Source organism: Choloepus didactylus, chromosome 17 (assembly GCF_015220235.1).
Source record: "Choloepus didactylus isolate mChoDid1 chromosome 17, mChoDid1.pri, whole genome shotgun sequence".
NCBI lineage: Eukaryota > Metazoa > Chordata > Mammalia > Pilosa > Megalonychidae > Choloepus > Choloepus didactylus.
Window position 1 is genome coordinate 75378641 of NC_051323.1, and position 14742 is coordinate 75393382.

At 55.9% G+C, this 14742-nt stretch overlaps 1 protein-coding gene across 1 annotated transcript in view; it reads right to left on the reverse strand.

Moving 5' to 3' along the window:
* The window catches only part of FER1L5 (fer-1 like family member 5), a 35440-nt gene that overhangs the window by 14569 nt on the left and 6129 nt on the right, over positions 1–14742 (reverse strand). Inside the window, exons 9-19 of the mRNA XM_037807639.1 lie at positions 14084–14134; positions 10914–10944; positions 10228–10343; positions 9884–10007; positions 9430–9482; positions 8574–8642; positions 6479–6522; positions 6316–6401; positions 6138–6232; positions 5193–5321; positions 3633–3810 (exon numbers count right to left, since the gene is read on the reverse strand). Coding sequence (XP_037663567.1) covers positions 3633–3810; positions 5193–5321; positions 6138–6232; positions 6316–6401; positions 6479–6522; positions 8574–8642; positions 9430–9482; positions 9884–10007; positions 10228–10343; positions 10914–10944; positions 14084–14134 — 976 coding nt within the window. The remainder of the gene's footprint in view (positions 1–3632; positions 3811–5192; positions 5322–6137; positions 6233–6315; positions 6402–6478; positions 6523–8573; positions 8643–9429; positions 9483–9883; positions 10008–10227; positions 10344–10913; positions 10945–14083; positions 14135–14742) is intronic.

The following is a 14742-nucleotide window of genomic DNA, read 5'->3' on the forward strand; positions in this document are numbered from 1 at the left end:
GCAGAGGAGGAGTGGGCCCTGGTTCAAGGGGGTGGGGGTGGGGAGGCCCAGGTTTTGGTTTGGGTGCCAGGATCGGGGGAAGAAACCGGATAAAAACCAGTGGTGGGTGTATGTGGATTTTCCTTGGGGAACGAGCAGAAAGCTAGATGAAATGTAAGTGAGACTTTTTGAGGTGTGTTGCTTAGTTGCATAAAAGGAAAAAATCCAAAGAAGCCAAAGATACAGTAAAAGCAGGAAGTCTGCGAGGTGAGCAAAAGCCCAAGCTGACTTTTGTCCTCTAGGTTTCTGGCAAATTCTGGAGAACCTGTACTTTCTCTTTGGCCACTGCAGGGGGACGGGGGCAGGAGAGGAAGCCTAGCACAACCCCGGGTGGGCTGCCTGATGGGAGACCCCATGTCAAGCTGGCCCCCCAAGCCTCAACCCTCAGGCCGGGGAAAGCTAATCCGCCACCCAGAAGGGGACGGAGGAGACCCGTCTGTGTCCCGGTGGCCCTGGAAGGGGAGAAACCTTCCCCAGATCTGACCTGGGGCCGGGCCGCCCGTGTGGCCAAGCAGAGAGCCGAATTTAAAGTGGTCCTGGTGTCCCCCAGGTAATGGGGGAAGCAAAGACAGCTGCTCCCTGGAGGGTGCAACTTTAGCCAGGCCCTCAAGAATTCCCAAGAAAACGAGCAGCTCGGAACCACTGCGCATGCTCTCTAACCCAGGAATCCTGCTCCCAGGAACGTCCACCCCAGAGAAGCACGTGCAGCGTCGTCGAAGGGCTCCGAGCAAACTGTCCACAGCAGCTCTGCTGGCAAAGCCAAAACCTGGAAGCAGCCGCCACATCCCCCAGCAGCAGGAGGATGAAGAAACCACGCTAGTTTCACACATTCGGGTCCTGCCGGAGCAGTGAGAACAAATGAGCTGCTCCTACACCCAAGAACATCTAGATGTGTGAGTTCCTTTCACAAAATAAAATGATGAGCAGAAGAAGCCAGATAGGAAAGAATACATACTCCATGAGTTTTTATGTAAGATGTAAATGCAGCCAAACTAGTTGGTGGCTGGGAGCACCACAGCTATGAAGGCAGCTGCCCTCGGTGGGGCGGGCGGGAAGGGTCCTCCAGGCACTGGGGCTGTTTTGTGATCAGGGTGCAGCTACGTGGGTGCGTTTGCTTTGTGGTAACTCACTGAGCTGGACACTTTCGGCCTCTGTACGTTTCCATATACATGTGATACCGGAATCAAAACCTCATTTAATGATTTAAAAAATAGCGGGGGAAAAGACAAAATAAAGATGTAAAATACAGCGTGTCTAGTGGTGAAGCGTGCTATGGAGAACAAAGCAGGAGGGTGAGTGGGAGCTGCCAAGCAGGCAGGGGGCTTGTAATGTTAAACAGAATGGTTACTTTAGAGCTTTCTGAGAAGATCCAGAAGAAATGGTCCAGAATGCAGCTCAGAGAGGTAACAAGAAGAAAAATACGGCAGAGAGATTAGAAAATAGGCAGGGCCGAACGAGAAGGCCCACGGAGGATAGCGTGAGTTCCAGAAGGAGATACGAGAGAGAAGTGGAAGTGGTAATTTTCAAAGACAAAAAGGCTTGTAATTTTCCAGAACTGTGGGAAGACACCAGCTTCAGATTCCTGTTTCGGGCCCCAGGACCCAGTGAATGATTAGGATGATAAACGAGCAGAGATCCGTGACTGGGGCTGGCAGGTACGAGATGGAGACACAGATGGCAATTTCCTCTCCCCCTGGACAGCAAACAGAAGCAACACGGAGAAGGAAACCAGCTCCATTTCCAGCAAAACTAGGAGGCAGATAAAATCTCAGACTCAGATCACATCAAGGCGGCCAAATGCAACTTCCGTCACCGTAGAAGCCCTAAAAGAACGTGCAACAGGAGCCACCTTGGGGCCAGAGAGCCAGACGCCCAGCTCGAGGGGAGCAGACCCCAGAAAGAGCCAGAAAAACCATCCTCCCTGGGAACCCAGGACTCAGATGAGGACATGTGAGCTGCAGATCGCGGAAAAGCGGCAGGAAAGAGAAAACATCTTAGAAAGGAAGACAACGCAAGCAGCCACCCAGGGACAGACTGAACCTGCCGCCCATCAGTGAGGGGCCGCAAGGACTAGAAATAAGAGAAGTCACCCACCAAGAGAAGATGGAAACAAAGAGTCAAAATGAATCAGGGAGAAATGACGGCTCTAGAAAAAAACAACAGCCATCATTAAACCTGTAAGTGGAGCCCAAACATTTTCCCTGAGTTTCTCTTCCACGCCTAGGTCTATCACTTAGAAGTCTTGTGACCAAGAGACGTGCAAAAATGTTTATCACAAAATTATCATAGTAGCAAAAACAGACACAACCTCATTGTCCTCATGTACCACATAATTTGTGGTCTAATCCCACGGCAGAAGATACACAGAAATGAAAATGAACCGTAGCCACACATACCAACATTAAAAAATTAACGTTGAGCAAAGATGCAAGAAAGATGAATACACATTGAAAGATTCTGTTTACATAAAATGCTGTTTAGGGATGCATATACAGGTGGTAAAAATTTAAAATAAAAGGAATGATTGACAGTCAGAATAATGGTTATTTCTTGGGCGAATGGATCCGGGAAGGGCGCCGAGGCCTTCTAAGATGCTGACAATTGTCTGTCTTTCAAAGCTGGGTAAGGAGTTTGTGGGTATTCATTTTATGATTCTTCTTTCAAAAGTACATATGACTTTTATATACTTTTGTGTATTTATATATTTCATAATTCAAAAAACAGTAGAAAACTATGTGATGTGAAGGAAGCCCTGTACTGTAGGACCATATGATTGTTGTATGATTCCATGGATATAAAAGGTCCAGAACAGAAAAATCTATCGAGACAAAAAGCAGGTTAGTGGTTGCCTAGGGCTTGGCAAGTCGGGAGGAATGGGGGTGACTGCTAAGGCCCATGGGGTTTTCTTTGGGGGTGATGAAAATGTTCTACAATTGACTGTGGAGATGATTGCACAACTCTGTGGAAATACTAAAAGCTTTTCAACTGTATAAAGTGTGCATATGGTATGTGAATTATATCTCAGTAGAGAGGCGGGAAGCCTGGAAAAGCTCTCAATGGGTGATGAGAAGGGTTAGCTGACCAAGAGGAAAGCAAAACATGTTCTTCTAGAGCAGGAGATCCTGTTCGATGCGGACTGGTGGGTCCCATCCCCCGGGTTTCCGACTCTGTGGGTCTAGAGCGAGGCTGGGTATTTGCATTCCTGACAAGTTCCCAGGTGAGCTGGCGATGCATTTTGAGAACCACACTTGGAGAACCACACAGTGGAGAGTAAGCATCCAGTAAATGTGTGTGGGGTTGGTGGGTGGGAGCTGAAGGGATGAGTGATGGATAAATGGACAGAGGGTGGCTGGAGGGGTAGAGAACTGAAGGTGGATGAATTGGTGGGTGGTGGGTGGGTGGACAGGGGAGCAGCTGGGATTGAGCTCGTTGTGCACAGAAGGACTTGAAGCCAAGACCTCGTTTGGACTCTCGGGTTCACCACCTTCTGGCTACGAAGTGTTTTGCAGGAGACCCCCCCTCCCTGACCCTCACTCTCGTGGGTGCAGCATGGCCGGGGGACGCCTGTGGCTGCCCCACGCTGGCTCGGTTACCGTCGTAGATGACCGGGCTGTACTGCGTGGCTGAGACCAGCGGCTTGTATTTCAGGTCCATCTTGTTCCCGTAGTGGCCGATGCTGACCTCGAACTGGATCAGGTCCTTGAAGCTGGGCATCATGGTGCAGGAGAGGAAGACAACGCACAGCCCGTACTTCTGGCGGCTCTGGTGCTTCTGAAACAAGAACCCCCCGCAGCCCTGGTGCGTAAGCCGAGGGACACAGACAGGCCAGGGGGCAATGGTGAGGGGCCCCGCTTCTTCAAAAGCCATCTTGGCTTCTTGCCAGGGTGAGCTGCCCCATCGCTGAGACCCCCTTCTCAAAACCCTGCCTCCCTCGTGCCCAGCTGACCAAGGGCAGCTTCTCCTGGGGCCACCTGCCTTCCTGAGTTAGGGCAGGAGGGTCTCCTCCTAGGCTCGGAGGTGGACCCCCCACCCAGCCCTGTGGAGATGCCCCTTCCCTCTTTTTTGCCTGACGAGGGTGGGAATGGGTGGTGGAGGTTGCACACACCCCGGCTGCCCTTCGGGGTGTCCTCCTCAAGCTCCCCATCAGCTCCTCCCGCACAGATTGAACTTCCTGCTTCCTGCCCCGGCTGCCCGCTCTCCCCACAGCTCTCTCTGTTCCTGCCCCCATCCCCTTGGAGGTCTTTGCCCACTGCATCAGCCCCTTCTCGTTTCTGTCGCCAACCCCTGCCTTGGCTCAGGCCTCGCTGGGCACAAGCTGTAGCCTCCCGCTCCCGGCTGAGCCCCTGCTGCGCCAGGCCCCGGCCTCGTCTCCTTCCACCTGCAGCCGGTTCCTCACAAGCGTGGCCTCTGCGCACCGTCCCCAGCGGACCCAGGGCTGCCAGAGCCCTCTGGGGACACCAGCAGACACCCCTGCGAGTCCTCACCCTTCTCTCTGCCACGCCCGAGACTGCTGATCTCTCCCTCCGCCGCCCCCTCCCCCAGGCTGCCTCGGCGGGCACCCCGGCGCCGATGACACACTCCTCCCCCAGACCCCTGGGTCGGGCAGCCTCTGGGGTCCACACGGACACCTCTTGTGCTCATGTCAGAAATGGGAGCCACACCCGCCCCTGCTCCTCCTCCAGGGAGCCCGCCCGGGTGGGGACCGCCCCGACCACCTGTCCCCCAGCCAGCTCAGGGCAGCCGGCCTCATCCCCAAAGGCTGCCAGGAAGCCGCCCCTCCTGCCCTGCCCTGCTCCCCCAGCCCTGCTCGCCCATCGCCCATTGCCCCTCGCTGGTGACCCGACCTCTTCCCCTGCCCTCGTGGCCTCCAGGAAGGAACACAAACTCGTTCTGTTCTTTTCCGAAGCCCTGAGACATCAGGTGGTTAAGGAAAATGCCGTGTCTCCCTACCTAGATTCCACATTTCTTAACCCAGAACACTGCCTGGCCCTCACGGGGTGCCCTGATCGCCCGGCGTTGGGCAGCGTGTGACCCTCGGTGGGTCCCCGGGCGGATGGGTCAGGCACCGCCGGGCAGGGTCAGAGCCGGGGCTCAGTGGCTCAGGGGCAGGAGGAGGGTTTCCGTCTGCTCTGGGTTCTGTTTGCTGTTGTTACCTCTATCCGGGTCACTTCCTGCGACAGGTCCTTCATCTGAGCATCCTGGAAGGACTTCGTTTGGGTGATCAACTCCAGGAAGAGGCGGCCTCGATAAGCTAAACCATCTTTCACCTCCTCGGGGATGTACTAGGGCATCGAGGAGGGAAACGGTAAAGGGTGAGAGGGGGGCACAGGTAAACCTGCCCTAGACCCTCTGCGGCCAAGGCACACGGGCTCAGCAGCTGCCTCTCTGGGGCCGGCTTGGGAAATATTGAATTGAACCACAATCCCAGAACATTCTGGAAACCCCAGACACATCTGGGGTCTGAGCCCTCAGCCCCCTCTGCCCCTCTTCCTGCGTTCCACCCGCCGGCCAGCTCCAAGCACCCTGCTCCCCAGGGACGCCACGCCTGGGGGGACCCTGGGCACTGCTGGGTCGGTTGCCCAGCCTGGCCGAGCTGGGCCGCCCATCGTCCTTGGCCACGGTGACCCAGCCACCAGGAGCACGTGCACCTCGGGGCGCCCGGGGCCGTGCTCCCCTGGCCTGCGGTGGCTGCTCCCCCAGAGGCTGCAGGCGGCCGAGGCGGCCGGGCGTGAAAAGCAGCAGAGCCGCGACAGGGTGGGAGCTCGGGAGCCTCCAAGGGGCCTCGCCTCGGGCCTGCCCCGGCAGCCAGTTCTCGCTCACCCCTGCCCTTCCCTAGGCGTCTGGTCGGGTTTCTGCATTCGCAGCCCGGGGTTCCCAGAGGCCGGCTCTTTCCCGCGCTGCCCCCGCGCTGCCCCGCTCCTGAGCATCCTTTCTGCTGCTGCAAGCCTGACCTCAGCTCTCCCCTCGGGGCGCCCGTCTGTCCCCCCAGTGCCCGCCGTGTGCCACCCCCTGGTTACTCATCTGGGGGTGCCCTTGTCCTCTGGCAGACGGGCCCCCCAGGCATCCCCGGGCCCCGCCGCCCCGAGCCCCGCGCTCACCGCGCCCTCCTCCTGCACCCTGAAGGGCGCCTTTCTGCCCCCGCGGAGGATCAGGAAGCCGGGCCCGAAGCAGGGCAGGAAGCCGGAGTAGCCGCCTGCAAGGGGAGCGCGGGTGAGGGGCCGGGGGCGCCGGCGGGCCCGGCGGGGGTGGGGCGGGGGCCGCCCGGGCTGCCCTTGCCTTCGGTCTCCGCCCCGGTGGAGGAGATCTGGCTGAGGTGCAGGCAGGCCGTGCCGATCTCGTCCCCGGAGTCCTTCCCGGCGGCGCTGCAGGGACACACAGGCTGCGGGCCCCGCGCGGCCCCGGCCCCGACCCCCGACCCGCGACCCCCCCCAGCGCTCACCAGTCCAGGGCGCGGAAGCGGATGTAGCTGGAGAGGCAGGGCAGCTGCGGGAAGGCCGGAGGTGTGGGTGCCCGCTCGGCCGGGCCGTCGGGGGCTGCGGGGCTGGGCCGGCGCTGGGCCGTTTAGGCAGCGAGAGGGGCCGTGGCCAGGGCGCCCCGCCAGCATAGGCCACCCCCGAGGCCCTGGGAGGGGGTCCCAGTGGGGTGTCCCGGGTCCCTCTGCATCATCCTTTGAAAGGCAGCCCCTGGGTGTGCCCCCCGCGGGGTGCCTGGCCACTGCTGACCCTGTGCTCGGAATGCAGATTCCCGGGCCACCTCGGGAGAGGCCCTGTGCATCCAGCAGTCTCCAAACTTTATAACTTTTCATCTCCCCAAAGCGTCAACCACAGTCGCTCTCGGGGGTTTGCTCTGTGCCGGCCTGGGCCCATGGCCTCCCACAACCCTGGAGTGGGGTGTTACTGTCCCCACTTCCCAGGGGGAGCCCCGAGGCCTGGGGCTGAGCTTCCCACGACCCGCCAGGGCTGGGGCCTCCAAGCCAGGCCACCTGCCCAGGCCAGAGGGGACAGTCCCTCGATACAGACGGAGGATCAAGGCCCAGAGGCCAAGAGGGCTGGCCCAGAGCCCCATGCGAGGGTGGGGACAAGTCTGAACCAAGTTTCGGGGTCTCGCCTCCACTCCTTCAATTATAAACAGCCCGTGGGGGGAACAGAGCGGCTGTGGTGGAAGCCAGTGGGCCCCAACTCCCCCAGCTGGGGCCCCTCCTCTCCTCACAGGGATGGGGGTCCAGGTGGGATTCCACCAGGCTCTGACTTCCCGTCCCTTCTCCTCCCAGACGGTGGAGGTGGCGGGGGGTCAAGGAGAGGTGGGAAGGGGACGGCCCAGCTGAGCCGCGGCTAGTGGGAAATGCGGTGATCGTCGGGGTGAAGGGAGGATAGTAGACTGGACGGGTGGGCCACGGTCACTTGGTCCCATCAGAGCCCCCCCAAAGCCACAAGTTCCCCACATTCCAATTCCTGACGACCCTGTAAGGGCCCCTCCCCTCCCCTCCCCAGCTCCTTGTCTGGGCCCCGCTGGGCCACTCCTCTCCCGCCCGGACGTCGGTCAGCCTCTCCCAGGGATGAGGGGTCCCCAGGGCCACGGGCACCCGCGGATCCCAGATCCAAGGAGCAGCGCGGGGTCTGTCCACACAGCCTGGGTGGGTGGGTGGATGGGTGGGAGCTCGGCCGGGGTGGGGGCGCCAGGCCCCTCTCAGGTGTCTCCCGATTTTTGGGGTCTGTGGCATCAGCCGGGGACCAGAGGGGGGGTTTCAATTTAACATTTTGCCTCCGTGGGAGGGGGCTGGGGAGGCATCTAGGGGAAGAGAGGAGGGGGCCCGCGCTCATTTAAAGGGGAGACACAAACGAAAGAGCAAGAAGGCGAGAAACAAACAGATGTCACGCCACATCCCACGCGCTCGCACCGGGAGAGCTCCCGTGGCCGACACGCGGCGCTACACGAAGTTACACGGAGCAACAACCCCACGCCCATTCCTAGGGACAGAAAGTGGGTTTCGGGGTATGGGGGTGGGGTGGGGCAGGGAGTTAATGCTTCATGGTTTCCGTTGGGTGGTGGGAAAGTTTCGGGTAATGGATGTGGTGATGGTGGCACGACACTGTGATGGGTGTAATCAGCCCCACAAATTGCACACGGATAGGTGACCGAGGACTGAACCCCACAAGGGAGAGCATCCTGGGGTTCTCCCCTGTGAACCCCAGTATGCTCAGAGAACGTGAGACACAGAGAAGGTGTGTCATGAGGAAGGCTGCGTCTCTCGGGTGTCTGTGTGTGTGTACGTGTGTGCGCGTGTATGTGTGTGTGTTTCATGTGTAACGCGGGCGAAGGGCAGGATGAAGTTCCTGGGAAGTTGGTTGTCTGCCGTGCTCGTTTCTTAATGACGCTGGTGACAAGTCGGGTTTTCCGTAATTCTTCCGGGGCCTCCCCAGGCTCCCTCTCGGGCGGAGCCCCTCTTGCCCCCCAACCCCCCGAACTCCCTTCATCTGGCGGGGCGGGGGGAGCAGGGGTCAGGGCGGCCCCCCAGCTTCCGGGGACAGCAGTACCTGGATCGGGAAGGTCAGGATCTGGTTCCATATCGGGTTTTCGGTCGGGGACAGCCGGTAAGTCTTGAGCTAGGGACGCCCGGAGCCCGTCAGGCCGCCCCACCTCGGCCCCGGCCCCTGACGCACACCCCCTTCCGAAGCACCCCCTGACTTCATTTTTAAACCTGGCCTTTTCCTGAGCCACAACATTTGTGAAACTTAGGGTTCGTTGGACTGGTTAAACTTTCTAATACTTAAACACAAAGATACTAAAATTTTAAGAAATGCCTGCCACACGCACCCTAGATGGTCTCGCCCAGCCCAGGGGGTACCCAGGCCTCTCTTGGGGAGCTGAATACTCAGCAGGCGCTGTCAGAGCATGTCCACAAATGCCTGGACGGCCTGCCTTCAAAAGGCGGACGCTGTCACCCTCCCTGCGAGCATGTGGGCACCTGTGGTGAAGGGCTTCCAACAGTCTCGTGGAAACACCGGAGGGTGCATTCCAGGACACCCTGTTTGACTTTAACCAAAGTTAAAGTCCTCTTGGCTGAACCCCCAGTTTACAGACGAGGAACCGAGGCTCCCAGGGATTGTGACAGGGTCATCCCCATCCCTTGGTTTGATGGCGTGTTGTTTCACTCCCTCATTCATTCGTCTGTTTGGATGATAGTGCGTCTCTCCTCCAGGCAAGGCAATGGGTGCAGTTTGGGGTACAGGGGCGAGTATGGTGTGGCCTCCACCTTTCTGGGGTTCCCAGTCCCGTTGGGGTCCCTCTGCTCATGAGTGGAAGAGCTGGGATGCGACCCCCGGCGCCCTGCCTCCCAGCCTCCCCTCCTCACTGGGTTTCTAGTTAGCCTTAGGCCCTTCCTACACTTGCCTTTTTCCCAATGATTTCCACCTCCAGCATGGGGTCCACCAGGTGGTTTTTCTCTATGAAGGAGAAGATTTTGAGATGCAGTGTTTTGGGGAGGTGGGGATGGTGGTGGGAATAAACAGACAGCGGCAGAACCACCTCAATCCCTCCCCCAGGCCTTGTCCCGCTGCCCTGGTCCGTCCCCCCCACCTCTGGCTGTATCGCGGCCCACGTGGCAGTGGGGCTGGGGGGCGACCAGGGAGCCAGAGCTGCACAGGGCGGGGCCGGGATCCAGGCCACGGATTCGGAAAACAAGCCTCTGTGGGTTCCAGCCCCTGTTCCCCCACCCCAGTGTTAGTGTTGGAGGGAGTGGGAGAGCCCCGTGGGGCTCCGAGTGCCACTGTGTGGGGAGCCTCAGGCCCCCCGGCCCCCGGCCCTAACTGAAGTGAGCCCCCCCGCCCCCTGCCCCCCGACTTACTGAAGTGGAGGTCCTCGGCGCAGTAGATGAAGAACTGCAAGTGGGCCATGTTGACCGTGACGGCGATGGACTTGAAGAACTGCACATCGGTGTCGTCGGCCCCGTAGGTCACCTTCTGATCCACCTGGAGGTGTCAGTGAGAAGACAGGGCCAGGGTCGCGGGAGGTCACGGCCAAGGCACACACTTCCGTGACCCTCCCACCCGGTGCAGGGGCAGCCCTGATGTGACACAGCGGACAGAGGGAGGGAAGCCAGTGAGGACCGCCAGCCTCTCTGAGGGCCCGGGGGGCCCCAAGAACGCGGTCAGGGGCAGCAGTGTGCTGGGGTGGGGGCGGCAGCCTCACCGGGGCCTGGTCTCCCACGCCGAGGACACAGAGAGTGACCTTCAGGTAGCCCCTGAGGCCGCTGCTGGGGTTGTCAGGCTGGCAGAGACCCAGCCACTTCCTCTGGATCGCGTGGCCTGGGGAGGCAGCGGGGGCTGTGGGGAGCCCACCCCCCGTCCCCGCCCCTCTCCCCCCGGGGAGACGGCTAGGGCAACCCGGCCCCCATATTCTGGTTCCCAGCAGGTGGCCACGGTGTTTTCTTCCTGAGATCCTGGAGGAAAGCAGGAGCCACTGCAGCCTCCGAGCTCAAGGCTGCCAATGCCAGCCTTTAGGAACCAGCAACCCCTCTTTTCCACTTCGGAAAAGAGTCTGGAAGCAGACATGGAGGTGCCAGCATTTCCCCCAAACCTAACCCCAAATCCAGCTCGGTGTGTTAGGGCCAGTGGAAACCTCAACTCAAACTTTAATCTTCCAACATGGCCTCAAAAAGTAGAAACCCAACCCACGGTTGCAATAAAAAGTTGGCATCCGACCCAAAGAGATTCTCTGAGTTTTATAAAGTTGGGTGAAGTATAATTTGCACCCTCTAATACCCTCCGCCCTGTGGTGAACAAATGGGGATTTGGAGGTGTTTTGAGATTTTGAGGGGTTTTGACACCTGGCCTGATTTTTCGCAGAAGACACATATTTACAACAATATTACCTACCTGGAGAATGGTAGACAAACCCAATATCTGTCTGAAAAACACAAGAGTAGGGTGAGGATTAGTTAGGGCCTCAGCCAAGATCTGTAACATCCACAAACACGATAAGATGCTGCCTTTAACCTCTGCAGGGAGCTGGGGTGGGGGGCAGCAGCTCCCCTTGGGGAGAATGGCTGAGAGCCCCACAATCCCTCGGTGGGAAAGTCTGCCTTGAAAGGGACCTCCCCGGCCAAGCTGCAGCACCCAGCCTGCCCTGGGCGAGGAGGAGGCTCAAGGCAGGAGGGGGCAGGGACTCTGGGTCTTCCTGTCCCCGGGAGGTGATGGGGGACTCAGCATGGTGGGGGAAAGGCACCCCAGGGCACTCTGGCTGCCCGTGTGACCCGCTCTGAAGGAGCCATGGAGCAATCCTGGAATCCTGCACCACACCTGCGTCCGCACGCAGGTTTTTTATTTTAGACCCAACACCAAAAGCACAATCTATTAAATAGACTTCATCAAAATGTAGTTGTCCTGGTTTTTGGAAGCCACCGTTAAGAGAATGAAAAGACAAGTCACATACTGGAAGAAGACGTGCACATCGTGTGTCTCGTGAAGCACTTGCACCCAGAATATAAAAGGAGCTCTCAAAACTCGTGAGGAAAACAGACAATCCAGTAAAAACGAACACAAGATTTGAACAGACCCTGCACCAGGGAAAACATACAGACGGCAATAAGCATCCGAAGAGATGCTCAACATCATTAGTGATCAGGGAAGCACAAATAAAAATAAAAACAAAGAACCACTTCACACCAGTAGAATGGCTAAAATGTAAAATACAAAAACAAAGAAACAGACGATACCAAATGTTGGCGAGAATGTGGAGCAACTGGAATGCTAATACACTGCTGGTGGAATATAAAATGGTAAAAGCTGGAATTTTTAGAGAAAAATTAAAAAATGCTGGTAATTTTCCTTAAAAGTTAAAACATAGTTCTACCACTATCCACCTGTTCCACTTCTACATATTTACTGAGAGAAATTAAAGCATATGCCCATGCTGTGATTTGCATGCAAATGTTTATAGCAGCTCTATGGTAATAGCCAAGATGTCCACCAATAGGTGAATGGACAAACAAACTGTGGTGTATCAATACAATGGAATACTACGCAGCAATAAAAAGGAATGGACTACTGATACATGAACAACATGGTTGAATCTTAAAATAATTACATTGAACGAAATGAGCCAGTCAAAAAAGAACACGTACTGCATGATTTCATTTATGTAAAACTCTTTAAAAAATGTAAACCAATCCATAGCTACAGAGAGCCAATAGGTATCGGTGTTTGCATGGGGATGGGAGGGGCAGGGCAGAAAGAAAGATTTCAAAGAGGCACAAGGAACATTTGGGGGTGGTAAATATGTTCATTATCTTAATTGTAGTGATGGTTTCATGGAGGAATATGTTTGTCAAAACGTATCAAGCTGTACATGTTAAATATGTGCAATTTATTGTATGTCAGTTATACCTAAACAAAGCTGTAGAAAAGCAAAACAAAACAAAACAAAATAGGCATGCCTAATGAATCACATCCTAAGGGATCGTTAACAGAGGTTAATGACATACGAAGAGACACAAATGGACATTCTGGGTCTCCCGCAGAAATCATCTTGCTGAAAAATTGAAGCTGAGTGTGATTGAGCTTCTAAATGGGAAATACAAGGACAGAGGCACACGGTAAATGATCCCCTGCGGAGGCAGTCAGCAAAATCCAGGTGGAGAAACTCCACAGGACAAACTCTCCCGTTTCATTAACAAAAGGGGAGGGAACCAACAGAATAAACGAGATCTGGAATGCACATTGACCTAAAACACGGCATATGGTGTTTGGATCCTGATTTGAACAAACTGTAAAAAGAATCGATAAGACAGTTAGGACACTGACTAGACGTGTAACCCTGTCCTGGAATTATGAAGGTTTTTAGATGTGATGATTGAATTGTGTCATGTTTAATAAATCTCTGTGTTGTAGGGCTACATATTGAAATATGTAAAGATAAAGCAATATGGCTGGTGCCTGAGATTTGATTCGACATGACCCAGTTGGGGAGGGCGCGTGGGCGGGGTGTAAAGAGAACACCATCATCCATGAGTTGATGAAGTTGGCTGATGAGGATATGGGCATCCACACCCCTGTTCTCTCTACTTTGGTGTATGTTTGAAATTTTCTATAATAAAAAAAATATATATTTTTTTAAATCTCAGTTAAATCCAGCTTTTCTCTGACTTCTATAACTCGTTCAACAGTTCGTATCGTAATGGGTCATTTTCTGGAAATTGTGCAGGGGCTTTTGTTAAAAGCACAACACCTGCCACATAACCCCTCTAGAAATGTCTTAATTTTAAGCGGCAGCTGCATCTGTGGGTGAGATGGGGGAGAGGCAGCAGATGAAGGGAGAGAGAAACCTTACTGTTATTTGTCCCAAATTTGCCTTTCCCAGGGTCAGTCCCCTTCCCCTAAGGTGGCCAGATTTAGCAAATCAGACTCAGAACGCCCAGTTAAACTTGAATTTCAGGTAAACAGTGAGTACTTTTTTAGTATAAATATATCCCATGCAATATTCGGTGGGGAGCCATGCAATATTTGGGACTTATTTATAATTTTAAAAGTATTTGTTGCTTATCTAAAATTCAGATTTAACTCTAAGTTCTGCATTTGATCTGGCCCCCCCAAATTCCCTTGACCTTCCTGGATCTGGGGAAGCTGAATTTGGCACGTCGGCACTGGTTAACTCATCTCTCTCCACCTGCGTGTTCCCAGATCAACTCTTTTTACACGTCCTCACGGGCAGCCACCTCTCTCGAGTTTCTCCAGCCTTCTGGATCCTCTGCTTCTATTTCTACCTTCCTGGAGGCAAACGTTTGAACTGGGCCCCCTGTACGACCGGCGAGAGGGATTCACCGTGGCGCCAAGCACTTTCATCAGTGCCACATTTTATCCCTCACGATAGCCCCGTGGTGGCCCATTTTATACACGAGGAAACAGAGGCTCAGAATCATGTATCCATGTCACCCACTGGCAGGTGATCCAATCTGGAACTTTCTGATGCGATATCTGAGCGCTTTCCCCAGACACTGGGCACGGAGCCCGGGGAGTGTCCCAAATCTGCTCCAGAGCACAGAGCTCACCTGGAAACGCCCGATCTCCTGGTTGGGTCTCATCACCAAGAAATTCAACACCTGCAGGGGAATGCCCAGAAAGACTTAAGTTATTGATTATTCGGCACCTCAGTTTCCCCTCCGCCGGGGGGCTGTGAGGACACGCGGGGACCCTCCTGGGTCTGCTGAACACCCACTAAGAGCCAGGCACTCGCCCAGAAGTTTCCTCACTCAATTCTGAGGCTCGCTGTAAGGTTCGGGTTTTTATTGCATTTTAACCAGGGAGGAAACGGAGGCTCAGTGAGGCCGTCCACTTGGCCAGGTCAGCACACAGCACGGTGCTGCTCTCGGCTCCCTCCGGCATGTGTGCTGCTGGCGGTTTCCTGGGCACCAGCCCCCCAGAGCCCATGTGTTCCCCTGAGCCCTGCGCTGGGCACTTGGTGGGTCCTCAGTGAGTTGCTGTTCACCACGGGCACGGGCGCCCCCGGCCAGGGAATGGGGTGTCGCAGGCTGAGGGGTCCTTTGGTGCATGGGAAGGGGCCGCCATGCTGAGCACAAGGCCTGGGGCACTCTGTAACATTTGCTGAATGAATGAATGAATGAATGAATGGGGAACCTGGGCTGCCAGGGGTGAAGGAGATGGGGGTGATTCTGCCTTGGGATGAGAAAGACAACCTAAGGGTGGGGCT